Source organism: Meriones unguiculatus, chromosome 9, assembly GCF_030254825.1.
Source record: "Meriones unguiculatus strain TT.TT164.6M chromosome 9, Bangor_MerUng_6.1, whole genome shotgun sequence".
Classification (NCBI taxonomy): Eukaryota; Metazoa; Chordata; class Mammalia; order Rodentia; family Muridae; genus Meriones; species Meriones unguiculatus.
In genome coordinates this window covers 38536222-38563124 of record NC_083357.1, presented here as the reverse complement: position 1 = coordinate 38563124, position 26903 = coordinate 38536222, and the positions used below count along the sequence as shown (strand labels likewise).

General features: G+C 40.8%; 1 protein-coding gene across 1 annotated transcript in view; it reads left to right on the top strand.

Annotated features, from left to right (window-relative positions):
* Nucleotides 1-26903, top strand: part of Aco1 (aconitase 1) — a 69277-nt gene that overhangs the window by 15513 nt on the left and 26861 nt on the right. The window contains exons 2-6 of the mRNA XM_021627109.2: nt 10856-10974; nt 11779-11947; nt 14926-15063; nt 26056-26125; nt 26243-26426. Coding sequence (XP_021482784.1) covers nt 10878-10974; nt 11779-11947; nt 14926-15063; nt 26056-26125; nt 26243-26426 — 658 coding nt within the window. The 5' untranslated portion in view covers nt 10856-10877. The remainder of the gene's footprint in view (nt 1-10855; nt 10975-11778; nt 11948-14925; nt 15064-26055; nt 26126-26242; nt 26427-26903) is intronic.

The window sequence follows — 26903 nt, the reverse complement described above, 5'->3', positions numbered from 1 at the left end:
TCTAGGTTGTTTCCTGTTTTCTTCTTCTTCTGATGTCCATCCTCTTTGCCTTTCCGGATGGGGATTGAGCATTTTAGTCAGGGTCTTCTCTATTAATTAGTTTCTTTAGATGTACAGATTTTAGTAGGTTTATCATATGTTATATGTCTATATGAGTGAGTATATACCGTGTGTGTCTTTCTGCTTCTGGGACAGCTCACTCAGGATGATCCTTTTCAGGTCCCACCATTTCCCTGCAAATTTCATGATTTCCTTATTTTTTATTGCAGAGTAATACTCCATTGTGTAGATATACCACAATTTCTGCATCCGTTTTTCAGTTGAGGGGCTTCTGGGCTGTTTCCAGCTTCTGGCTATTACAAATAAAGCTGCTACAAACATGGTTGAGCAAATGTCCTTATTGTGTACTTGAGCCTATGCCTAGAAGTGGTATGGCTGGATCTTGAGGAAGCGCTATTCCTAGTTGTCTGAGAAAGCACCAGATTGATTTCCAGAGTGGTTGTACAAGTTTACATTTTCACCAGCAGCGGAGGAGGGTTCCCCTTTTTCTACACCATCTCCAGCATGTGTTGTCACTTGAGTTTTTCATCTTGGCCATTCTGATGGGTGTAAGGTAAAATCTCAGGGTCGTTTTGATTTGCATTTCCCTAATGGCTTATGAGGTTGAGCATTTCTTTAAGTGTTTCTCTGCCATTCAATATTCCTCTACAGAGAATTCTCTGTTTAGCTCTGTTCCCCATTTTTTAATTGGATTACTTGGTTTGCTGCTTTTCAGCTTCTTTAGTTCTTTATATATACTGGATATTAGCCTTCTGTCAGATAAAGGGTTGGTGAAGATTCTTTCCCAATCTGTAGGCAGTCGTTTTCTGGATATTAGCCCTCTGTCAGATAAAGGGTTGGTGAAGATTCTTTCCCAATCTGTAGGCAGTCGTTTTGTTTTGATGATGGTGTCCTTTGCTTTACAGAAGCTTTTCAGTTTCATGAGGTCCCATTTATTGATTGTTGCTCTTAGAGCCTGTGCTGTTGGTGTTCTGTTCAGGAAGTTGTCTCCTGTACCAATGAGTTCTAGTTAATGTAACTGGTTTTATGTTGAGGTCTTTGATTCACGTGGACTTTAGTTTTGTGCAGGGTGATAGTATGGATCTATTTTCATTTTTCTACATATAGACATCCAGTTAGACCAGCACCATTTGTTGAAGATGCTGTCTTTTTTCCATTGTATGGTTTTGGCATTTTTGTCAAAGATCAGCTGTCCATAAGTGTGTGGGTTTATTTCTGGGTCTTCTGTTTGGTTCCATTGATCCACCATTCTGTTTCTATGCCAGTACCATGTAGTTTTTATAACTGTTGCTCTATAGTACAGCTTAAAATCAGGGATGGAGATACCTCCTGAAGATCTTTTATTGTAGAGTATTGTGTTAGCAATTTTGGGTTTCATATGAATTCCATATGAAGTTGAGAATTTTTCTTTCCAGGTCTGTAAAGAATTTTGTTGGTAATTTGATGGGAATTGCATTGAATCTGTAGATTGCTTTTGGTAAGATGGCCATTTTTACTATGTTAATCCTGCCAAGCCATGAGCATGGGAGATCTTTCCATCTTCTGATCTTCTAATTCTTTCTTCAGAGACCTGAAATTTTTTTCATACAAGTCTTTGACTTGCTTGGTTAGGGTTACACCAAGGTACTTTATGTCCTTTGTGGCTATTGTGAAGGGTGTTGTTTCCCTAATTTCTTTCTCAGCCCTTTTGTCTTTTCTATACAGGAGGGCTACTGATTTTTTAGAGTTAATTTTGTATCCGGGCACTTTGCTGAAAGTGTGTATCAGCTGTAGGAGTTCCCTGGTGGAGTTTTTGGGTCACTCACATATACTATCATATCATTTGCAAATAGTGATAATTTGACTTCTTCCTTTCCAATTTGTATCCCCTTGATCTACTACAATTGTCTTATTGCTCTAGCAAGGACTTCACAAACTATGTTGAAGAGATATGGAGAGAGTGGGCAGCCTTGCCTTGTCCCTGATTTCAGTGGGATTGCTTTATGTTTCTCTCCATTCAGTTTGATGTTGGGTATAGGCTTGCTGTATATCACCTTTACTATGTTTAGATATGTGCCTTGTATCCCTGATCTCTCCAATACTTTAAACATGAATGGATGTTGGATTTTGTCAAATGTTTTTTCAGCATCTAGGGAGATTATCATGTGTTTTTTTTTTTCTTTCAATTTGTTAATATGGTGGATCACATTGATGGATTTCTGTATATTGAACCACCCCTGCATACCTGGGATGAAGCCTACTTGTTTATAATGGATGATATCTTTGATGTGTTCTTGTATTCGATTTGCAAGTATTTTGTTGAGTATTTTTGCATCAATGTTAATAAGAGAGATTGGCCTGAAATTTTCTTTCTTTGTTGGGTCTTTGTGAGGTTTAGGTACCAAGGTGACTGTGGCTTCATAGAATGAGTTTGGTAATGTTCCTTCTGTTTCTATTTTGTGGAATAGTTTGAAGAGAACTGGAGTTAGCTCTTCTTTGAAGGTCTGGTAGAATTCTGCGCTGAAACCATCTGGTCCTGGGCTTTTTCTGGATGGGAGACTTTCGATGACCGCTTCTATTTCTTTGGGGGATATAGGACTATTTAATTGATTTACCTGGTCCTGATTCAGCTTTGGTAAGTGGAATTGATCAAGAAAATTGTCCATTTCATTTAGATTTTCAAATTTTGTGGCATATAGACTTTTGAAGTAAGTCCTAATGATTGTTTGGATTTCCTCAGTGTCTGTAGTTATGTCCCCCTTTTCATTTCTGATTTTGTTGATTTGGATGGTGTCTCTCTGCCTTTTAGTTAGCTTGGCTAAGGGTTTGTCTATCTTGTTGGTTTTCTCAAAGAACCAGCTCTTGGTTTCATTGATTCTTTGAATTGTTTTGGTTATTTCTAATTTATTGATTTCAGCCCTGATTTTGATTATTTCCAGCCGTCTACTCCTTTTTGGTGTGTCTGCTTCTTCTTTTTCTAGGGTTTTTAAGTGAGCCATTAAGTTGCTTGAATGAGCTGTCTCGAATTTCTTCTTGAAGGCACTTAGTGCTATAAATTTTCCTCTTAGCACTGCTTTCATTGTGTCCCACAAGTTTGGGTATGTTGTGTCTTCATTTTCATTGAGTTCTAGGAAGACTTTAATTTCCTTCTTTATTTCTTCCCTGACCCAGCTGTCATTTAGTAGTAAGTTGTTCAGTTTCCATGTGTGTGTAGGCTTTTTGCTATTTCTGTTGTTGTTAAGGTCCAGCTTTATTCCATGGTGATCAGACAGGATACAAGGGATTATTTCAAACTTTTTGTATCTGTTGAGGCTTACTTTGTGACCAACTATGTGGTCTGTTTTAGAGAAGGTTCTATGAGGTGCTGAGAAGAAGGTAAATTCTTTTGTGTTTGGGTGTAAAGTTCTGTAAATGTCTGTTTAGGTCCATTTGATTCATGACCTCTGTTAGAGACATTGTTTCTTTGTTTAATTTCTGTTTTGTTGACCTGTCCTTTGTTGAGAGTGGGGTGTTGAAGTCTCCCGCTATTTAATGTGTTGGAATCGATGTGTGATTTAAGCTTTAATAATATTTCATGTACAAGTGCAGGTACTCTTGTATTTGGAGCATAGATATTCAGGATTATGATGACTTCCTGGTGGAATTTTCCCTTGGTGAGTATGAAATATTCTTCCCCATCTCTTTTTATTAATTTTGGTTGAAAGTCTATTTTATGAGATAGTAGAATGGCTACTCCTGCTTGCTTCTTGGGCCCATTTGCTTGGAAAGCAGTCTTCCAACCTTTTACCCTCAGGTAATGTCTATCTTTGTGGCTTAGGTGTGTTTTTTTGTATGCAACAGATTGCTGGGTTTTGTTTACGCATCCATTCTGTTAGTCTGTGTCTTTTTTTGGAGGATTGAGTCCATTGATGTTGAAAGAAATTAATGACCAGTGGCTGTTAGATCCTTTGATTTTGATGTTGGCTGTTGTAGTAAGTTTGTGTGCTTGGTTACTTTTTGTTTTACTGTAGTGAGGTTAATTATTTCCTGTGTTTTCTTGAAAGTAGTTAGTTTTCTCGGGTTGTATTTTCCCTTCTAGTGTGTTCTTTAGTGCTGGATTTGTGTGTAGGTATTGTTGAAATTTGTTTTTGTCATCGAATATCTTGTTTTCTCCGTCTATGAGGACTGAGAGTTTTGCTGGGTATAGTAGGCTGGGCTGACATCTGTGTTCTCTTAGGGTCTGCATGATATCCGTCCAGGCCCTTCCGGCTTTCATAGTCTCTGTTGAGAAGTCAGGTGTGATTCTAATGGGTTTGCCATTATATATTACTTGGCCTTTTTCCCTTCCAGCTTTTAGTATTTTTTCTTCGTTCTGTATAGATACTGTTTTGATTATTATGTGGCTGGAGGATTTTCTTTTCTGGTCTAATTTATTGGGTGTTCTGTAGGCCTCTTGTATTCTTATTGGCCTCTCCTTTAAGTTGGGGAAATTTTCTTCAATGATTTTGTTGAAAATATTTTCTGGGCCTTGGAGGAGGGAATCTTCTTTTTCCTCTATTCCTATTATTCTTAGGTTTTGTCTTTTTGTGTTGTCTTGAATTTCTTGGATGATCTGTGTCAGGAATTTTTTAGATTTAACATTTTCTGTGACAGATACATCTATTTCTTCCATTGTATCTTCCACACCTGAGATTCTTTCTTCCATCTCTTGCAATCTATCGGTTATGCTAACCTCTGTAGTTCCTGTTTTCTTCCCTAAGTTCTTTCTCTCCACAATTTCCTCCATTTGTGTTTTCTTTAATTTTTCCAATTCTATCTTCAGCTCTTGAGCCATTTTGTTGATTTCCTTTACCTGTCTGACTGAATTTTCCTGTTTTTCCTTCAATTCCTTCCAGCTGTTTGTTTGAATAATCCTCTGTTTCTTTTATTTCTTTCAGTGATTTAAGCATTTCCTCTCTAAAGGCCACAAACTGTTTGGCTGCAACTTCCTGTATTTCTTCATGGATGGCCATAGTCTGTTTGACTCTTCCTCCAGTTCTTTACACATTTTATTTGTTTCCTCTGTTATCCTCTTCATGAGCATAGATGTTAGGTCATCTTGAATTTCAATTATGCTGGGGTGTCCAGGGCTACTTGTCCCTGGATAACTGGGTTCTGGAGATGCCATATTGCTCTGTCTTTTGTTGTTTGAGCTTTTATGCTGGCCTCTACCCATTGGGCTATCTTAGGTGTTTGGAGTTAGTTTCTGGTGGTTCCTGGGTTCCTGTGGTGGAGAGAATCCCCTTGGCAGGGAGATGGTTTTTCCTTCAGGAAGCCTTTCCAGCTTTTTGGGTATAGTCACTGGATGGCCAGTGTTTTTCAGGAGTTGTCGCTGCTCACCTCAGGCATAGAGACCTGAGTGGTAACTGGTCCTTGTTAGTCGAGAGGGCTTTCCTCTCACCTGGAGAAGTACTGAAGACAGCTGCACAGCTTCTGGGTTTCTTGCTGTAAATTTAGTGATCTGCTGCTGTAACCTGTGTGTCCTGTGGTTTGGTTAGTTTTGTTAGGGATAACTGGTTGCCCCTTGGAGCAGTATCTGGGGGTTGATCTCGGGGATTCTGGGCTCCTGTAGGTCTGAGGTTGGGGCTCTGTGCCCCAGTACCCAAGCGGTAATCTGTGGTGGGTTGGTACCGCTCTCCTGGTAACAGCAGGCTATCTGGCTCACAGCAGGTCCCTGGGTGGTCCCTACGGGCCCTTTTCCAGGGATATACTGGGTGGCCTAAGTCAGTCCCCTTTGCTTCATTCCCTGTGGGGCTTTCTCCCGATAGGGACTCTCAGTCTCTGTTGCCCTGGGGCGCACTCTCTGACTGTGCTGAAAAGCTGGCGAGCAGCAACTGCTTGTGCCTGTGGCTGGAGCCCAGTTCAGTGATGGCGGCTTGTACCCGCTGGTCTGTGAGACTTTTTCTAGGGAAAGACTGGGTGACCCAAGTCAGTACCATTTCCTTCCTTCCCTGTGGGGTTTTCTCGCGACTGGAACTCCCAGTCTCTGGTGGTTTTTGTGCCCACCAATCAGCCTGGAAAGAATGATCAGGACACACAGGCGTGTGGCTCTGGTCCAGCGACCTAGTGCCCTCGGGACCTGGGTTCTCTTCTGGGTTCTGGCTGGGTGGCCTGAGCTTGGACCCTACTGGTTCCCACACCGTGGGGGTTTCCTCTCACCTGGGAAACACGATCGCTGTTGTTTTAGGGCCCAGAGTTCAGTCTCTTGGTCACTGTACGGAAAATGTTGTCCTGCTCCTCAGACGCAGTGTTCTCATGGCGCCACCATCTTGTCCCCCCAAATGATTTTTTTTTTAATGAAACTCAACTTAGCAATCAAATGGACTTTTAAAAAGCCAAAACAACCCAAAGTTATACTAATTTGATACTTAATAAGAGTGATAGTAAAAAAATAAGTCTTTGTTTTCCGTAATGAAATCACTGTGTTTCTATAAGAACAGGAAACATTGACTGCACTCATAACATACATTGAGTCTGAGCAGAGGTGCTGGGCAACATTGTTTGGGGTTGTATGACATAATGTCATGTACAGTGCAGTGTGCTCTGTGTGTGCAGAGAAGTTGCTCAGTGCAGCATGGGTGAATACTGCCAGAAACACCTCAGAATCATTACCCAGTTGATTTTGAGCTAATTTTTAGTAGTTGCATTAAAATTTTCCCACCCCTCTCCCAGGTGCAGTTACATGACCCATACAGAGTTGCAACCCACTATTTGAGAAAGGTGTATGTGTGTGTGTGTGGGGGGGGGGTGCTCAGCTTGATTTCTGCTACACAGTGAGCAGGAAGTGCTTCTGTTCTCCTCTGATGTCTACAAGTAGAGTTAACTTTGTGACCATAATGCTATTTCAGTTACCAACCTCCTAAGGAGGGAGGCAGGAAGACCTCTTCTCACAAGCCAGTTTCTGCTGGAGCCATACTAGTCACTTCATCCATCCTAAAATACAACCTGGCAATGAATGGTGGTCAGAGTAGCAGCAATCATATGAAGACTAGTGTTACCTCCGCATCTGAGAGCAGTGCTCAGGAAATCAGCTGGTTGGCCCTCACTGATGGTAGATAGGGTACAGTTTAGCAGTTGATTTAATTGTAAAGTTTTAGCCAGCACCTTTAGAACATGATGTGGGGATAGGAACGATTCAGAACTAAGACTGTCTGAAGACATGAGTGACGCTTTTGCTCAGTCCTTTAAGTGTTTTCCAGCATTTCCCCCAACTGCATCCCTGGAGATGTTTTTCTGTTAATCTGTTGTGGTTTTTGTTGTTGTTGTTGTTGTTCTAGCAGGAAAAACAACAGCTTTATTGTTTTAGTTGCTACTGTGTGGGGTGAAAATTTTGAATGTTGTGCCTAAGGCATGAATGACAAATCCAAAAGCAATGTTGTGTTTGGAAACAGATGCCTTCTTCAAATTGACTTAATCTCATTTTCTGGACCCAAAAGATTAGCAAACTCCGTCTATAGACAAGTTTTCATGTCTCTTGTTAGAAAGAGTATTGATGGTTTTTTAGACTTGGTTGGTTGCTCACTTACTAAGATTTGCTAGCAAATCTCTTGCATTTGTGTGATTCTTCATCTTACATGCTTCCTAACTTCAAAAACGAAGGCCACAAGACATCCTTTAACTCCAGCTCTAAGGAAGCAAAGACAGTTATATCTCTGTGAGTTCAAGGCCAGTCTTGTCTACGTACCAAGTTCCAGTCAAAACAAAACAAAAACAAAACAACAAACACAAAAAACCTCAAAAAACAAACAAAACGGCAAAAACTAAAGCCACTGTCCCTATGCAAGGGTACCATGGTATGTGTACTGGTTAGTATTTTTGCCAGCTTGACATGAACTAGAGTTACCTAGTCTATTAGTTACTCTCCTATTGCTATGATGAAACACCATAAGCAGGGCAGTATATTGGAAAAAAAAAAGAGTTTATTTGGGCTTAAGGCTCCAGAGGAATAAGAGTCCATGATGACAGCTCAGAAAAATGGCAGCTGGATCTGGAAGCTAAAAGCTTCCATCTTGAATCACAAGCAGAAGGGGGTAGGGAAGAGAATACTGGGAATGGCCTGTGGCTTTTAAATCTCAAAGCTTTTTCCCAGTGACTTACATTCTATAGCAAGGCCACACAAACTACCCAAACAGTTCCACCAACTGGGGACCAACTATTCAAGCATCTGAGCCTGTGGCGGACATTCTCATTCAAAGTAGCACATCTGGGAAAGAGAACACTCGATTAAGAAGATGCTTCAATCAGATTGGCCTATAAACAAGTCTATGGGGCATTTTCTTGATTTATAATTGATGTGGAAGGCTGTGGGTGATACCATCCCTGGGCAAGTGGTCCTGTGCTGTATAAAAGAGCAAGCTGAGCAATTCATGGGGAGCAAACCAATAAGCAGTGTTCTTCTGTGTCCTCTGCTTCTGTTCCTTCTTTCAGGCTCCTTCCCTGACCTCCCTGGATGATGGATTGTGACCCCAGAGTTGTAAGACGAAATAAATTTTCCCCCTCCAAATTGGTTTTAGTCAGTGCTTTATCACAACAACAGAAACTCATTCTAAGACAGTGTGCCTTGTCCCTGCTGTGCTGTAACTGCTTCTTCTCAAGACTATGTAGTCCAGGCTGAAGATCTGTTCAGTAAATGCTTCAGACCAGAAGATTTTACGTTATATACAGGCAAGGTGGTACATAGCTGTAATCTGTAATCCTAACACCTAGGAGGCAAAAGGAGGATTGCTGGCGTAAGTGCAATGCTAACATTGGCTACATAGTGAGTAACAGGCTAGCCAGCATGAGACCCTGTGTCAAAATATTCTTTCAGATGATTTTGGTTTTTGAAGTTTTGCTTGTGCACAGTTGGGTCTTTCAGTTGATGAAATGAATTCTGCATATGAAGTTCATTTGGTTATGTTTCATATACCTCTTATACACATAAACCTAAAACTCATCTCATACGCTATCTGTTAGCACACCTGTGTTTTAGTTGTGCCCAATAGTATGAGTTCAGTTATGTAATCTTACATTTATGGTATCCTCTTAGTACACAAAAAGTTACAGTCATTTTAAATTTAAGAACTTTTTGGTTTGGCATACTAGTTCTGCACTACACTTTGGATAGATGCACAAATAGCTGTTTCTCTTAAAATTTGTAACTTTTTTTGGTTTATTTTTATTTTATGTACATTGGTGTTTTGATTGCATGTTTGTCTGTGTGGAGATGTTGAATCCTCTAGAACGGGAGTTACAGACAATTGTGAGCCACCATGTGGGTGCTTGGAATTGAATTCAGGTCTTCTAGAAAAGCAGCCAGTGCTCTTAACTGCTGAGCCATCTCTGCAGCCTGCTTTGTAACTAGTTTTTTAAAAACTTACATGTGCTTATAGTTTAAAATGTAAATGATAGTAAAGGATACATAAAACCTAAGCCTTCATCCTGAGGTAGCCAGTCTCAAAAGGGACCCTTGTGTCCTTAGTGAAGAATTATATCATCTGTCTGTAGATACCCATACTTTGCATCCTCACAAACAATTTCATCCTCTACAATAATGTCATTTTAGCATACTGATCACTCTATAAATGTATCTACTATCTTAATACTGTTTACTGGTACAAACTTTGAGATTAAGCAGGGAAATGCAAACTGTTATTATATTTAAATTAAAAAATATTGGGGAGGGGCTGGAGACATTGCTTAGGGTTTAAGAGTACTTTTTTTCCTATTCTTGCAGAGGACCTAGAGCACCTACATGGCAACTCATAAATGGCCTTAATTCCTGTCGCAGGTGACCAAACACCCAATCTGGCACCAGACCTACACAGCACACATACAGGCAAAACATTCATACATATAAAATGCAATTAAATAAAATATTGGAGAATAGATTGATTGAAGGATGAGTTCTACCTTAGTGTGTTTTGCTTTCAGTTGTGTTGTTAAATGAAAGCACCTTTTATATGTATGATAGACCTAGGAATAGTGTCTTCCTGAGCTAGGGTAGCTGTCCCCTGCAAACATATGTGGGGAGTGGGAAACTGATCTGAAGCCCAAAGGAAAAGCAGGAGAGAGCGAGAGAGGGTGGGTTCATAGACATCAGCACGTTGCTTACCATCAGATGCCAAGGGAAATCAGGAATTTGTTTACTAAAGTGCTGCAGAGATTTTAAAATAGAAACAAATAGAACAGTATCAGAAAGTAAGCTCATGGGTCCCTACTTCCAGCTTGAAGTTTGATTCAATTTCACCAGTTGTAGTGCCTTTACTGAAGCAGAGGCAGAAGGACCATAATAGGCAGAGGCAGAAAGATCAGAAAATTGATACAGATACATAAACTCACCTGTATAGCCGCCTGGCTTCTGCTAAAAGATGAGTCCAGTTTCAAGATGTGTTTATATAGCCAAGATTTTCTGTGAGGTGTATCTTGTGTTTCCTCTTTTTCTGCATAAAGTTCATGGGAAAATGTTGGAAGATTATAGAAACAGGACAGAAGGTATAGGGGCTGTTTGCTGTTTTGAGAAGCTGATGCTGGCTTTCAGACATGGTAGCTTCGCAAGAAACACATTTGTTCTAGACTAACTCTTGTATTGATTTAAGTCCTATCCCACCTCCTATTTTGAAAAGTTAATAAATGATTTGTTTATGTAAACATGTACCAGAATTTCTCTAAAGAGCCCAGCTTCTAAAATAAAAATTAAGTTATCTTCTATTTTAAAATTTATTTTTTATTAATTCTTTGAGAATTTCATACATGAATAAAATATATTTTGATTATATTCACCCTCCTCTTAATTGCTCCCAATATTTTTGTTTTTCAGGGACACGTGACCACCAATAATCATGAAAAACCCATTTGCACACCTTGCTGAGCCCTTGGACCCTGCACAACCAGAAAAGAGATTCTTCAATTTGAATAAATTGGAGGGTTCCAGCTATGGTAGGTGCATTGCTTTGTGATGTAAGTGCTCTGTTAGCAACTGGTTTCATGTTTGTACAATTGATTATGTAATTACTTAGCTTTTTGGAGAGTTGGAAGAAATCATAGACAATGGGTGAATGTCAGTTAAATACATAGATACACACATACTTTTCCAAATATAAGTATTACTGTCTTTTCTTGTTCATTGTAGTAATTTTCATATATTTCAAGATATAATTTTTCTTTTGTAAATAAAATAGATTTTTTACATGAATTTCTATTTTTATATGCAGTGGCCATGCTATATTGTGTTTACGGTGTTTAATTGTAAATGGGTCATTTTCTCATTTGTTTCTTAAATATTTGTTTCTCATTAGTTTCTTAAATATTATTCTGTGTATCTATAAAAATACATATTACTTGCTACATACCACACAATGAGAGGCTGAACTGATGGTGGACTATGGTGACTTCATGGGAGCTTTTCTTTCTGTTACGGGAATTAAGAAAAAAAAAACAAAACGAAAAAACAAAACCAACCATTTAACATAAATAAATAAACTGATTTTTTTTTTAGCTTAGTCTTTAAGTATTTTCAACTACTGAATGTTTCTTCAACCCCACTGTACATAGTTTTCACCATGTAAACATTTTAATCTTGTCAATCACTTTACTCTCTTTCCCTGTTAGAAGAAAATCCAATTCTTGTATCAAGTTTATCTAAAAATTGGCTTTAAAGAGAGCTCTGAATGGAAGGTGCCCTGTGTTTTTTTTTGTTTGTTTGTTTGTTTGTTTTTTAATGCTTTCTACCCTTACTCCTAGGACGCTTACCATTTTCTATCAGAGTTCTCTTGGAGGCAGCCATTCGGAACTGTGACGAGTTTTTGGTGAAGAAAAATGACGTTGAAAATATTCTGAATTGGAATGTCATGCAGCATAAGAACATAGAAGTGCCCTTTAAACCGGCCCGTGTCATCCTGCAGGACTTTACGTGAGCCTGTCACTTCTCTGTCTGCCTCCCTTGTCAGTCTGCCAAGAAAAGTTTTGCTTTCTTTCCCAGTAACCAGGTGGTACAAGGAGAGCAAGAGGCTCTTCCCTCTGAACAAGAAAAGACTGCTATGTCTCATAGCCACACCCTCTTAGCAGTGACAGGGGCTGCTGTCCTCAGAAGTACCCTGGGAGGTGCTGTGTGCTGTCTTCTGTGCTGGAGCCAGTTTCAGGCTGCTGTACCTCTCCAGAGGAGAGATGAGGCGCTTCATGAGGCCTGCCTCCCACTCATCTCACAGCCTGCTGCTCCTGGAACCTGTCATTGAGGCCAAATTTCTCACACTTGCAGTGATGTTTTTTTATTCCTTTGGTGGACCCAGCTTTTTTATGTAGAAATCACCAGATTTTATATTTTAATGATTTAATTTGTATAAGTTTGATTGAAAACCCATTTTTTATTCTAATTACTCCTTTTTTTAATTGTGTATAATCCTTGTATATGTTACATTGTTACATAGTAGGTAATGTCCATTGAGCATGGGGATACCGCCTAGTCCCCTTCTCCTCCCTTCCCCTCCTGTAGGCACATTCCTCTCCTAGTCAGCTTCATATGTGCTTTCCTGTGATATACACAGACAACTTTATGTATTTACATAAAATATAGGAACTACAAATGAGAGAAAGCTATATCTGTCTTTCTGACTGGCATGTCTCACTCTATATATTGTCTCCAGTAGCATTCATTTTCCTGCACATGATTTAATTCTTGGGGGTAAATGAAACACTCAAGAGCTAACAACGCCTGCACTGTATGTTGTGTGACAGTGCTTGTACCCACTGCTCTCCCTTAGACACGTGGTTGGTTATGTGACTTAGCTGCTGGGGCAGGGCTGCCCTGAACACGGGTTTGCAGTGTCACTGTGATGTGTTCGCTGGGAGCCATTGGGGAAATGTCCAGGAGTGGTGTGGCTGGGTTATATGGAACATGTGAAATATTTAGCTCTTTAAGAATCCCATTGTGGATGGACTAATGTCCATTCTCACCCACACTGTGTGCTGTTCCCTTTGGTCCATGTCCTCAATATGTGTTGATGATTTTCTGTGTGTGTGTGTGCGTGTGTGGTGGTGGTGGGGGGTTCAAGGCAGGGTTTCTCGATGTTGTCTTGGCTGTCCTGGACTCGATTTGCAGACCAGGCTGGCCTTGAACTCACAGAGATCTGCCTGCCTCTGCCTCCATTGCTGGGATTATAGGCACGTGCCTCATGGCCCAGCATTGATGATTTTCTTAATGACTTCCACTCTGACAAGAGTGAAATGGAATCCCAATATAATTTTAATACGTTTTTCTTAGGTGGCTAGTGAGGAATTAAACATTTTTATGTGTTTATTGGTCATTTTTTGTTTTTGTTTTTGTTTTTTTTTCTTTTAAGAACTGTCTTTTCATTAGTTAGTCTGTTTGTTGATTAGGTTGTTTGCTTGTTTAGTTTTTGAGACCTGCGTATTTTAGGTGTTAGTTCTATGTCGTCTGTGTTGATAGCAAAGATTATCTCCCATTGTATTGACTGCATCTTCACTTTATAAACTATTTCCTTTAGTGCAGAAGCTTTTTCATTTTATAAGGTCTCATTTGTCAACTGTTGGTCCTATTTCTTGAGTAGACTGAAATTCTACAGAGAAAGAACTTGCCCACACTTATGTCTTAAAGTGTTTTCCCCACTATTCTTGTAATGATTTCATAGTTTCAGGTCTAATGTTAGGTTTTTTATCCATTTGGTGTTTGTTTCTAGTTTCTTTTACATGTAGATAGTCAGTTTTCCCAGCATCATTTGTCTTTTCTCCGATAAAAAACAGCATTTTCCCCTAAATCTGGGGGACAATCCTGTTCGAATTTTTATCTGGATCCCTATTCTGTTTTACTGATCTACGTGTCTGTTTTTGTGTGAGCACCTTGATGGGTTTTTGTTGTTGTTGTTGTTGCTACTACTATTGCCCAGCAGTATAACTTGAAATCAAGAATGATGAAATCTCCAGGATTGTTCATTTTACTCCGAATGGTGGTGAGTGTTGTCAACTTGACAGACTCTAGAATCACATGGGAGAAAGGTCTCTGAGAGATGTCTATGATGGATTATCTTGATCACATTAATTGATGTGGGAAGTGGGGGTAGGACTGTCTTAACTGTGGGTAGGCCCATTCCCTAGTTAAGAGATCCCAGACTGTACAGTGGAATGCAGTGTGAAAGTGGAACATTGGCATGCACATGTTCTTAGCTTTCTTGATCAACTGCTTCCAGCTTCTGCCTTAACTTCCTTCTGTTAAGGGCTACAGTACAGTAATCCCTTTCCTCCAAAATGAGTGGCATTTGTCATAATAATTAATCATAGCAATGAGAAAAGCTAAGATGCCTGAGTTTTTGCAGCCTGGGGTCTTTTGTGCATCCATGTAGATTTTAATGTTGTATTTTTCCATTTCTGTGAAGAATAGCATTGGAATTTTGATGAGGATTGCATTGAGCCAGCAGATGATTTGTTAATATAGCCACTTTCACAACATTGATTCTTCCAGTCCATGAGTATGGAAATCTGTCCATCTTCTAGTGTCTGCAGAGTCTTTGGTGCTTTGAGGTTTTCATTGTAGACACCTTTCACTTCTTTGGTTATTCTTATTCCAAGGTGTACACCCCTTGGAGTTTGGTCTAAAGTGGAAGGGGTGCCCTGGGAAGCAGTCACCCTAGTCAGGGTACTTGAATGTCAACACACCAGCTTTCCCATGGTTTCTTGTGTTCGAGTTCTATAGGAGGTTCTACTCATTCATACTGCTTTCTGCCCAAGGAAATGTGTTTAGAAACTTAACACTTTTCTGAGACACCTGTTACTAGCTCCTCTGAAGAAATGGTCCCTTGTCAGTATTAACACTGGCAAACCTGTGGAATCCAGTCCCATACATTTATGGCTGTTTTATGCTTGCCTCTCTTTCTGTAGGGGTGTGCCTGCAGTGGTTGACTTTGCAGCAATGCGCGATGCTGTGAAGAAGCTGGGAGGAAATCCAGAGAAAATAAATCCTGTGTGTCCCGCTGACCTTGTAATTGATCATTCCATCCAGGTTGATTTCAACAGAAGGTGAGGAGGGTTAGGAGGTATTCTTTGCTTTTCTACTTTGTGAAAAATATTGGAATACATATCTTTTAACAATATGTCAGGTTAGGCTGATGGTAGCTTAGCAAGTTGGGGTTCTTGCTACCAAGCCTGAGGACCTGAGTTTCATCCTTAGAACCCAAATGGTAGAAGGAGAGAACCAACTTCCATGAGTCATCTTCTGGCCTACATGAGGGCCACGATGCAAGCGTGCACACACAAATCCATATACACACAAATAAGTAAAGGTATGAAGGGTTTTAATGTATTTAAGAATATCTTTAAAGGTGTTCCAGTGAAAACTATAGGGAGAAATGGATTGTGTAAACTGAATTATTGCTTCTCTGTTCAAGTTGGATAGGAGTGGTCTGCATCTAGAAGCTTGAATCTATCTTGAAGTCTATTTCAAAACACATTTTGCCATGAGAGCTTGTCAGTACAAGAGCACGTCTCACTTTAAAAGAGCTAGGCTGCTTTTAATCAACAGAGGCTTTATTTCTGTTTTTACCACAGGTAACTGGTGTGTGTCTCACTACCTGTGCTTCGCCATAGTACCTGCACTTGTTTTACCTTTCATCTCTTCTGCTTGGAGTACATCCTCACCCCAGCCTGTCCTACCAAAGTCTGTCCCATCTTTCACAGCCAGCTTAAATTCCTGTGTGTCCGAAACCCCACATTATCCAGCCTATGACATGTTCATCTCAATAGATTCATTGTCTAGAATGGACCTATAAATCGAGGGAGTGAGGTGTCCCTGGTTTCCTAGACTGGAGCTGTGCATGCAATAGACACTTAAAATAACTAAAGCCAGTGACCTTGAAATTACCCCTAGGTTAAAGGAGAAGCTAAGTTAACATGACTAAGGTATCTCTACATGGGGACACACTAAATCTCTGAGGCTGACTGGAGGGGAGGTTTCCTTTTCATCTATCTCCTCTCCCTTGACATTCAAAGGTGTGGATATTAAGATGTCTTTACAGAGGAATTGAACATATGACTTTACAGTTGTAAACTACCACCTTAACAATGGCCTCTCAATAAAGATATAAAAAAGTGAATACTTCTTAAGCAAAATACTTGTAGCATTTATAATAATAATCTGTTCAAAGGTATTTAGGTCTTGAGTTTAAAAGTCAAGTAGTGATGGTCAGTCTTCCTAGGCTGCTTATTTTAATGAACTTTCTGTCTTAAATCTCATTCTCCAAAAAGAACTTTTACTTAAATAATTGGAGACTGAGTTTTTGGGCTAGTTGGAATCCAGCTAGCAAACATTCCAGTGCATTCCCAGTCCTTTCATGATGCACTAGGAGGCTCAGAAAGCTGAGCTCTACTGAAGTAGAATCCAGGAAGTGCATGGAGTGCACCCTGGACCCAGAGAACACCTGAGAAGGTTAAGCTTGAGAAAAAAAGAAAGTCGTTGCCTCTGCCCTTTGGATCAGAATGGTGTGGACAGGCAGGGAAAGGGCAAGAGGAAACACTATTATTTGTTCTTTTCTCCAAAAGGCAGAATTTATATCATCAAACCATGAAAGTTCTTATGCAAAGATAGGCATAAAACTCAGCTATTGTTGTAGAAAAATAACCCAACGATCTCAGTGACAGTCAACAGTGAGAACTTTTTTCTGACATGTTGCAGGTTGGTTGGATGGTGAGCTGACCCTAGTGAGGATGATTGGGCAGCTCTGTCTCGTGTGGTAGTGGCTGGGCTGGCTGGTAATGCTGAAGTGCAGGGCAGCTGAGAGGCACCATTTTCCTTGTGTTTCTTTGGCTAAAGAAGAAGCAGTTATCTGGTGACCTGGGGGGAGGAGTCAAAAACACAAAATGTCTCTTAAAGTTCACTCAGCAATTACAGAGCTACTTCTGTTCACAGTAATCATGATTGACTGACATGGTTCTTAAGCATGTCAAAATCAGGGTATTAAGCCCAGTCCAGCTATTGCAGGTAAGGTTATTGAGCATTGGTTTACACATAGGGAAGCAATCAATGTAAAGAGGTGGGCATCTGACAGAGGTATGACTATATATCGTATATCTGTAAGTGGAGAAGGAATTTCTCCACATTCTGCTAAGTATTTGTAGGAGTAGCAGTTTGTATTTTAGTTATAGTTCAAATAATTGGATATATACAGTAATTTTAATTATAAGAAAATAATAATTTTGAATATGTCAAATGTCTTGACTAGAAAGACTTCTCAATTTAGAATCAAAAAAAGAAAAAAGGGAAAAGTGTATAGATACAGTGATTTCAAAGATAAAAAATAAATTATTTGCAACAAATATGGTAAAGGCTATATCTTAATATGTAAAGAACTATGTAATCTCTTGGGAGTCAGAATCAGGCTGAGTTCGGAGAGTTAGAGGCAAGTCAGAGCTGCATAGTTAGATTGTGTCTCAAAAGAAAAGAAAAGAAAAGAAAATCAATATGTAATCCATTTAGAGTAATAGACTCAGCCAATAAAAGTGCAAAGAACAATATATATTTCCAGCTTGAAAATGTTAGAAGTGAACAGAATGAAAAGATTTTTCAACCAAGGACCATGCATGGAGAGGACCTGGCTCAGATGTAACCCATAGACTTAGTCTCTTAAGTGGGTGCTGTAGTAAGGTGAGCAGCGGCTGTCTCTGGCATGAACTCAGTGGCAGGCTCTTTCCTTACGTCACCCTGAGGAGTGCAGCCTTGCCAGGCCACAGAGGAAGACAGTGCAAACAGTCCTGATGAGATCTGATAGGCTAGGGTCGAATAGATGGGGAGGAGGACCTCCCCTACCAGTGGACTAGGGGATGGGCATAGAAGGAGAAGAGAGAGGGAGGGAGGGAAGGATTGAGAGGAGATGAGGGAGGGGTCACAGCCAGGATACAAAGCAAATAAATGTAATAAATAATTAAAAAAATTTTTAAATACCATTTTTTTCTCATAAATATAATTAAGATTAAACCTTAATATTCAAAATGTCATGAGGGAGACATTTATGTGCACTGCTAATTGCCCTGTATTTGGAAATGATGAAAGCAGTATGTAGTAAGACCTTAGAAACTTCTGTGTTTCTGGGCTGGAGAGATGGCTTAGCTGTTAAGAGTTCATACTAAGCTTAGTTTCTAGAGCTTATACTGGGATTCTCACACTACCAGTAACTCTAGCTCCAGGGACCTGACACCCTTCTTTGGTTTGTAGGGGGCACTCCACATGCACTCACATGCACTGACAAGCACACAGACGCACAACTAAAAATAAAGTTAATCTTTAAAAAGAAAGCATTTCATTGTCCTTTTACCTGGGATTTCTGCATTCAAGCATACTTCCAACTAATACTGAAAATTGAGAAAAAGCTTCATGGCCTGTGTACTGGCTGGTTTTATGTCAACTTGTCACAAAATAGAGTCATCAGAGAAGAGGGAACCTCAGTTGAGAACATGCTTCCATAACATCTGGCTATAGGCAAGTCTGTGGGGGCATCTTCTTAATTACTGATTCATGGGGGAGGGTCCAGCCCATTGTCGGTGGTGCCATACTTGGCTAGTGGTCCTGGGTTCTATAAAAAAGCAGGTTGAGCAAGCTATAGGGGCAAGCCAGTAAGCAGCACTGCTCCATGGTCTCTATATCAATTCCTGCCCTGTTTGAGTTTCTGCCTTGACTTCCCTTGGTGATGGACTGTCACCTGGAAATGTAAGCTTTATAAACCCTTTCTTCCCCAAGTTACCTTGGTTATGGTGTTTCATCACAATAGTCACCCTTACTAAGGTAGCCAGAAATTAAAAGTATTATAAATGGAAAGCTAGACCCCTTCTAGATGTCCCGTAAAGGAGAATGATGTATTGAATTATGGCATACTCTGAAGTGGATTACTTGGATGTTTGGAATGTGCTCACATTGCAGCTCAGTGTGCCAGAATCTAAGTTGTGTGTATGAATAATCACAAACCTACCCAGGTTTTGCAACTATCAAAAGAGGTGCCAGACTGCCAAACAGTCACCTCTGAAATTCTGTTGGGTTTTTTTTGTTTGTTTGTTTGGTTGGTTGGTTGTTTTGGTTTTTTTTTTGTTTTTTAGTTTTAAAAACGTTATTTATTTATTTTTATTAATTACAGTTTATTCACTATTCACTTTGTATCCCAACTATAGCTCCCTCCCAATCCAACCCTCCCTCCCTCTTTTCCACCCATGCCCCTCCCCTAGTCCACTGATAGGGGAGTTCCTCCTCCCCTTCCATCTGATCCTAGTCTATCGGGTCTCATCAGGACTGGTTACATTGTCTTCCTCTGTGGCCTGGTAAGGCTGCTCCCCCCCTCGGGAAGTGATCAAAGACCATGTCAGAGATAGTCCCTGTTCCCTTTACTAGGGAACCTACTTGGAGGGTGAGCTGCCATGGGCTACATCTGTGCAGGGGTTCTAGGTTATCTCCATGCATGGTCCTTGGTTGGAGTATCAGTCTCAGGAAAAGACCTCTGAGCCCCAATTTTTTTTACAACAAGAAAGTATTATTTTATAATTTTAGAGGGTCTTTCAAAAATATCCACACACCAAAAAAGAAAATATTCAGAGGGAAACAAAGTCAAGTAGGTTCCATACATCCTCAAAGGAAATTAGAAAATAATTAGAAAATAATTCTCTTATTAATATTGAAATATTTAAACCAGATAAATTCAGTATGCATAAAAATATGACCAGACTACTGAATTTGCAAATCTTGGACAAACAGACTGACTGCTCCTACTTTTTCCAACCTCTTGGCCCCAGAACCCTTCCTTGGGGGTTGTTTCTCTCCCATGCCTCCTTTAAATCACATGAGCACTGCTCAATGTTTGGAAAGAAGTTAAAATATAGTCAATATAGTACCCTACTTGAAGAATTTTCTGAAATGTAACCTCATAAGTAATAATAAAGTTACCTCACAAAGTCATTGCGATGTCACCTTAAAGCAGTATTTCTCAACCTATGGGTCATGACTCCTTTGGGTGTCTCCCAAACCTTTTAAAGGGGTCACATGTCAGATAAACTGCATATCAGATACTTACACTACGATTCATAGCAGTAGCAAAATTATAGTTATGAAGTAGCGATGAATTTTATAGTTGGGAGTGAGCACAACAGGAGGAATATAATATAAAATACAGGGGTGAATATTGCATACAGATTTAAATTTAATGCACATATTAGAGAGAATGTTTCTGTTCCAGACATTTTTGTGTGATGTTTTTTAAAAACTGTTTTTAGCCTTATTTTGTATGTATTTGTTGGGGGGTGTGGGTGGTGTGCATGTGTGTAGGCCAGAGGACATGACACCCATGGGAGTAAATGCTCTCCTTTCACCATGTGGACTTCAGGGATGAAACTTAGATTGTCAGCGTGGCAGCAGGTGCCTTTACCCACTGAGCCACATCACCAGCCCCATTGTGGTTGGTTTGTTAGTTGATTGGTTGGTTGGTTGGTTGGTTGGATGGTTGCTTAGCTGGTTGGTTGGTTTTAGTGGATTTATTGTTGCTTTATTTTCCTTGAGTTTCAGTTTTGGAGGCTGACTTTTAATTCAAAGGAATTAAATATGCTATGCAGCAACTATTATGAAAGTGAGTGCTGTGGGGTTATTCCCAGCTCCGCTATAGAAAGGAGATGGAAAAGGTGGGTAACGGTGTCAGGGTGGCACATTTTCAATACTTAGGAGCTCTTTGTCTGATTTGAATATAATTTTGCTCCCATTATCTCTAGCAGCTGAGGACGTAACTAGCATGTTGTTGTCATGTGTCCTGTATTTATCCCAGAAGTACCCTACCCCTGGTTTCTCCCCAAGAATTATATAACAGTTTATGACTAGGTTTCACAAGAATGAAAGCTATTTTCTCTGGAAATATTACTTGTGACTTTCTAGGTTCTGCTCCATTAAAGTCTCAGACACTATAAATGCGAACTTATGTTGCATAATTAAGGGATTATTATCCCTTCTATTTATGAAGCCATTCACATTTGGAGACCTCATTAGTTCTCTAGTTTGGAGCTAGGCAAGTTGACACTTTGTAATCCTAGTACCTTGAACCCTAAGGTAGGAGGATGAGGAGCTTGAGGCCCTGTCTCAAAAAACAAAAGACAAGAACAGGCTCACTAGACTATGCTAACTTAGGAAGGTTTTGAGTGGTAATAAAATAGATTTTTAAAATTTGAATTTGAGGTTTGTTTGTTCATTCTAGTAACCATAATAGATTGAGCCACATTTAACATGATATGGTTTTGTTTTCAGTGATAGCTTTTTATCTGAAATTCCTATAACTTGGAACAGCCTGGGCATTTCTGGTTTCTGATCATCTTGTGAACATATTTGTGATTATTTTTCCCAGCATATTTTCAGGCAAGCATTTTCTTTCATTCCCTCTTTCAGTTTCAACATCCTCCTGATGCTGGAGGTTAAGAAAGCAAAGAGTAATGACTAGAGTCCAAGCATTCTCATGTGTCACAGAAGAGATCCCATCAGCCACATAATGAGTCAGAGTTGCACCTGTACTGGTAGAAATAATGTTTGGAGTTCCTGTCTAAGTTTAATAGACCTGTGTTGTACCCAGATTTATTCAATAAATTTAGTAAATTTCAAAGAGAAAGTTTAATGCAATTGCTGTGTGGTCACCCCTGAGAAGGAGCAAAGAATCCTAACTTGGAAGCCAGAAGGCTCTCCAGAGGGCCACATGATCAGGATCCTGAGGCACACACACCAAGGAGGGAGGAGCCAAAAGGCCATCCTAACACACTAGGCATAGAGGGCTGCCATGTGGCAACCCTTAGAGCTGGACCAGAGAATATGAAGTATCTGTTAAAAGTCAGGTCAGGCTGAAGAACTTGGTTTTTGGAAACAAAGGATTTATACCTGTTGTAAGTTGTGTTTAATATTTACTCTTGATATTTCTTTTAGTAATGCTTGCTGTTAGTCCTAAACAGCTTATAACCAAATCACCACAGAGAGACTGGGTTTATTTAGTTAACCTAGAACACAGTGTTGGGCAATAGTTACTCCCTCTTAAACCTCCGAGCCCTCATAGTTTCCTAACATTTAGATTTCCCACATTATACTTGCTTTTAGTGATATATTATGTCTAGTCCATCTCCACTGTCATTCCAAGATCTGTCCTCCAGCTCCCTCTCCTAGCTCTTCTCTTGCCCTTTCTCCTCCCACTCATTTCCTGCCCTCTGGCTCCTCCCATTGCACAACATTGTGGCTAGTTTCTTTATTTTGGCCTGTTTACACAAAGTTGAAACAGGATGCTTAGAATAAGTATCACAATGCAATATCCGGATTGAAAACAGATGGGGGGGGTGGGGAATCAGCATTTGAATGAACAAAAGAACATTATACCAACATATACCTTTTTAGAATATGGCAAGCTGATCATGATCTGTATTTATAGAAAACTCAACACAAGTGATGCTATGAAGGGTAAGTTTAATGAATTGGGAGAAAGCTGGGGGCTGTGTTTATGATAAATACTCCAGTGGTTGTAGGCACTAAAGAGAAAGAAAGGAGACCATTAGGTGAGATACGGACAAATGGGGGAGAAAGACTTAGGAAAGAAGGCAGGCTGTTAGGGTTTCCACTTGATGCAGATGTACCAGGGCCAGGAGAGAGAGGTAGGAGCAGAGGACTGGAGCCCTGAGGAGGAGCAAGGAGCCTAGAGATGAGAACTGGCTGCATGCATCGAGGATCTCCAGTGCAGGTGCCCACATTAGGGTGCTGCCATGTTCTGTGCCAGCTGGGCCTCTCCTTTCTCCGTGTGTCTCTTTGCTTTTCTCTAACATGTAAATACTCAGGCATTCATTTTCTCAGTAGGATCAATAAAATTTTTTTCTGCAAAGCTCAGAAGTAACCATTTTTTATTTTTGTTGGATATGTTCCTACATCGACCTCTGGCCATCTGCTTATCTGTATCCTTTGCTGTTTGTTCCTGGAGTCTGTAATTCAGACTGGGTCTATCTGTCTCTGATGTCTGGAATATTCTATAGGAAGATGAGAGAGGTCCACTGATTCAAGAGTGGATGTTGGTGTTTCAGCTGTAGCTAAGGGAGGAAGGTTGTAGGCACATGTGTGCAAGTACAGGGGTGTGTGTGGAAGTGTGCCTTGAAGGACAGGGTGCTAGAGCATGTAGATGCCTGGAAGGGTGGAGCTTAAGTGCAGGAGAGGTTGCTGGTGCTGTTCGCAGGCACAAAGTACATGTGCATGTGCCCTGAATACTTCAGTGACCTACAGGCCTGTCTTACTGTCCTCGGTATTGAGATCTGTCTGGGCTCCAGGAATTGTTTGCCTGGACTCCACTAGGAGACCCACAGAGCAGGGACTTCAGTGTTGAGAATGCTGTCCCAAACCTCCCTGTGTTGCCCACAGTGGGGGAGTGGGTGGGAGAGATATGTCTGGCTGCTAGCATAGAGAGACCCTGGACGTGGGGCTCTGCACACACTGATTTGAAGGTGCACTCATAGGTGTGCAGGCCTAATCGGAAAGCACAGGGGTCCCCCTGTTCTCTACTCTCAGATTTGGGCATTCAGGGGCAAATGAGAGTGTAGGAGATCTGTCAGCTCAATGCTAACCACTGTTTGGATGCCGGGCAGGGAGACTGCACTTGGGCAGCCACCTCTGCTGTCTCAGTCACTGACCATGGAGGCTCAGACTTGGGAGTCTTAGAAGTCACCCACAGCAGCCACAGACCTCGTACTGCGCTGCCTCTTCCATCTCAAGTCACCGAGCATGGAGGCTCCTGCTTGGGGCAACCAGTGCCACCTCCACTGAGAGGAAGGCCCGTGCTTAGGGGCAAGTGGGAGTACAGGGGGGGTTGAATATTCGCTACTCTTAGTCCCCAAAGATGTCCATGGGTGACCTGAACCAAACTTTCCTAGCTCGCAGGTTGTCGCCTCTCACCCAGGAAGCCTCAATGTCAGTGTTCTGGCTTCAGCTGCCCTTCTACTCACCAATTTCAGAATTCAGATATGGTGCACACTGGTCACTGCCATCTTGGACTCCCCCCCCCCATCCCCAATTTTTATTCTTTAGGCACATAGCTTATACAAGTATTGAGCTGGATTCTTCCCTGGAGCTAGAGTTTATAGACCTCTGTTCTAATGTGTCTCAGAAACTAATTCCAGTAAAACAACCAATGTTTTGTAGAATATTCACATTATAGCGTGGGGAGGGTTCAATATATTCACTAAATGTATTTTTTAAATGTAAATAATACATGCTGCCTGTTTTTGTCTAAAAACACAGCTCTCACTTCAAAAGCAATATGGTACTTTATTCTAAGTCAAGTATGAGTTCCCATGGCCTAGGAGTGCAGATCCAGGTTTCCTTTGAGGCATGCTACATTGTAGAAATGGTTACATTAACACCTTCATGAGCTAGTGCATTTATAAATTGGTGGGGACACCAGACAGGCAGGTCTTGGGAAACAGGGAACTCCACTGATGATGATGATAGATGTTGTCCAACATGCTTAGCTTTTTGAGTGGAGGAAGTTAGTGGTCTGATAAAAACTTAATACATTCCTAAGGCTTTAAGAATGTTAGATCAGAAACAGGTGGAAAATGCATAGCTGTTAAAGGAACTAATGATCGTTCTGGGTCTATAGCAGTCCAACTCCGCCCATTCTAATTCTAATCAGCAATCAGTGTCAGATTCTTCAACATTGGGGTAGCTTTTTCAGGGAACATTAGTTCATATCTTCTTCCCAAAGAGTCTCTGTCTAATTCTCCCTAGCTGGGTCCCTTCATCCTTCTCCCTAGGTCATTTTCTTCTGGAAGCTTTGCTGGTCTGAGTTCATGGCCCTTTCTATACACTCCTGTGATATCCATTTGCATGTCCAGAGTTAAGAAAAACATTTCATTATTGTTTGGCTCTTTCCTACCAGGCCCTGAGTTCGACTGAGCAGCAAAAATGCAGCCTTTGCATTCCCAGTAGTTAATTTGTAAATGAAAGGAAGGGCTTGAGTAGAAATGAAAACTTGAGGAACAGTCAGACTTGGGTTAAGATTACAGTTCATAATTGATCAGTCATCTGACCATGACAATGTGTCCTGTACCACTGCTGCTTCTGCAGGTAGAGGGCCACATGAGAAGGTATGATGATGCCATAGTGGAGGGTGAAGTAAGAGCGTGGACACCAATCTCGATGCCCTGATTTTACCATTTACTAGCTGTGTAGCATTCGGCAGCTTTCTTTATTTCTGTGTATCTCATTTTCCTCATTTGAAAATGCATACATTAGTAATGCCCAACTCAAAATATAATTTTGGAAACTCGATTAAGAAAATTAGTCCAGCTGTTTCCTAGCAGTGTGAGTAGTTAGTGGTCATATCAGGAGTGGAGCTTGACTGGGGTCTCAGCTGTTTAGTGTCTCCTTGATCCATCACATACAGGTGTCATGAATGCCTTCTCAGTGCTAAACCTGCAGAGTTGTGATGATAACTTATTCTACCTGAATTGCCTTGAATAAACCTCTGCCTGTAACCTGGGGTTTATAGCTGATCCTGGAGAACAACCATCTATATAAGTCCCAGTCTTAAAGACAGGAGACTGAGGTTCTGAAAGTACTGGGCCCTCAGCATTACTGTTGTCTTTATACAACATAAACACAAGCATCCCTCCTGCATTTGGCTCAGCAGAAAGAAGAGAAGCAGGTGCAGAAGCAAGGGCTCCTTAAGTGTCTTTGCTGCTGTTGCCATACATGCCTTGAGTTTGTCCCTGAGAGTCAGACTTGGGGGTCAACTTTCTGTGGAATTCAGCTCATGTTTTTCCACTGTGCTTAAGGGCTTTGGAGGAATCGATTGCCAGGTAATTTGTAGCATGCATTTGTGGCTAACCTCAGTTTTCCATCTGGTAGCAGAGAGATGTATACCTGCTTGCACACCTGCAGATGCAGTTGCTGTTTCATTGATTCGTCACCAACAGTTTGGTGAACATGTGCATTGGTAACATGTGAATCCTTGCCAGCATTCAGTTAGCTTTTCTCTCTGACAGGGCAGACAGCTTACAGAAGAATCAAGACCTGGAATTTGAAAGAAATAGAGAACGATTTGAATTTTTAAAGGTATGGACCAGAGTTTGGTTTTACTGTTTGGTTTCTGGGGACAGGGGCATGAGGAGAGGTGTGCAGACGGCCAAATAAACTTTACTTCACTGTGTTCTTTCCATTGTTCAATCCAAGTGGGGTTCCCAGGCCTTTTGCAACATGCGGATTATTCCTCCTGGCTCAGGAATCATTCACCAGGTGAATCTGGAGTATTTGGCAAGAGTAGTATTTGATCAAGATGGATGTTATTACCCAGACAGCCTCGTGGGCACAGATTCACACACTACCATGATTGATGGTCTGGGAGTCCTTGGTTGGGGTGAGTCTTCTCCTACATTCCTATCATTCGCTAATGTGGATTTGCATGGTCATCTGGGCCTGCACCTCACTCCCTGCATCGGTTTGCATGGTCATCTGGGCCCGCACCTCATTCCCTGCATCTGTTTGCATGGTCATCTGGGCCCGCACCTCACTCCCTGCATCGGTTTGCTTGGTCATCTGGGCCCGCACCTCACTCCCTGCATCGGTTTGCATGGTCACAGAGGAGGGTGCTACTGACTACTTTGTGTACTGCTGTGTTTTCCAGTTCTTAGAAAAAGAGACTTTCACTTTCTATTTGGAAAAATAAACTGAATTAAGCACTAGAACATTTTTATAAGTGAAAATCAACTAGGCATTTGTTAACAATGGAGCCTCCTAAATTACTCTTTTGAATGTGAAGAGATTTTGATACAAGAACTAGGGGAGGACACACTCTATAAAGGTGTGTCCCTTAGGGAGATACAGCTGTGTGCCA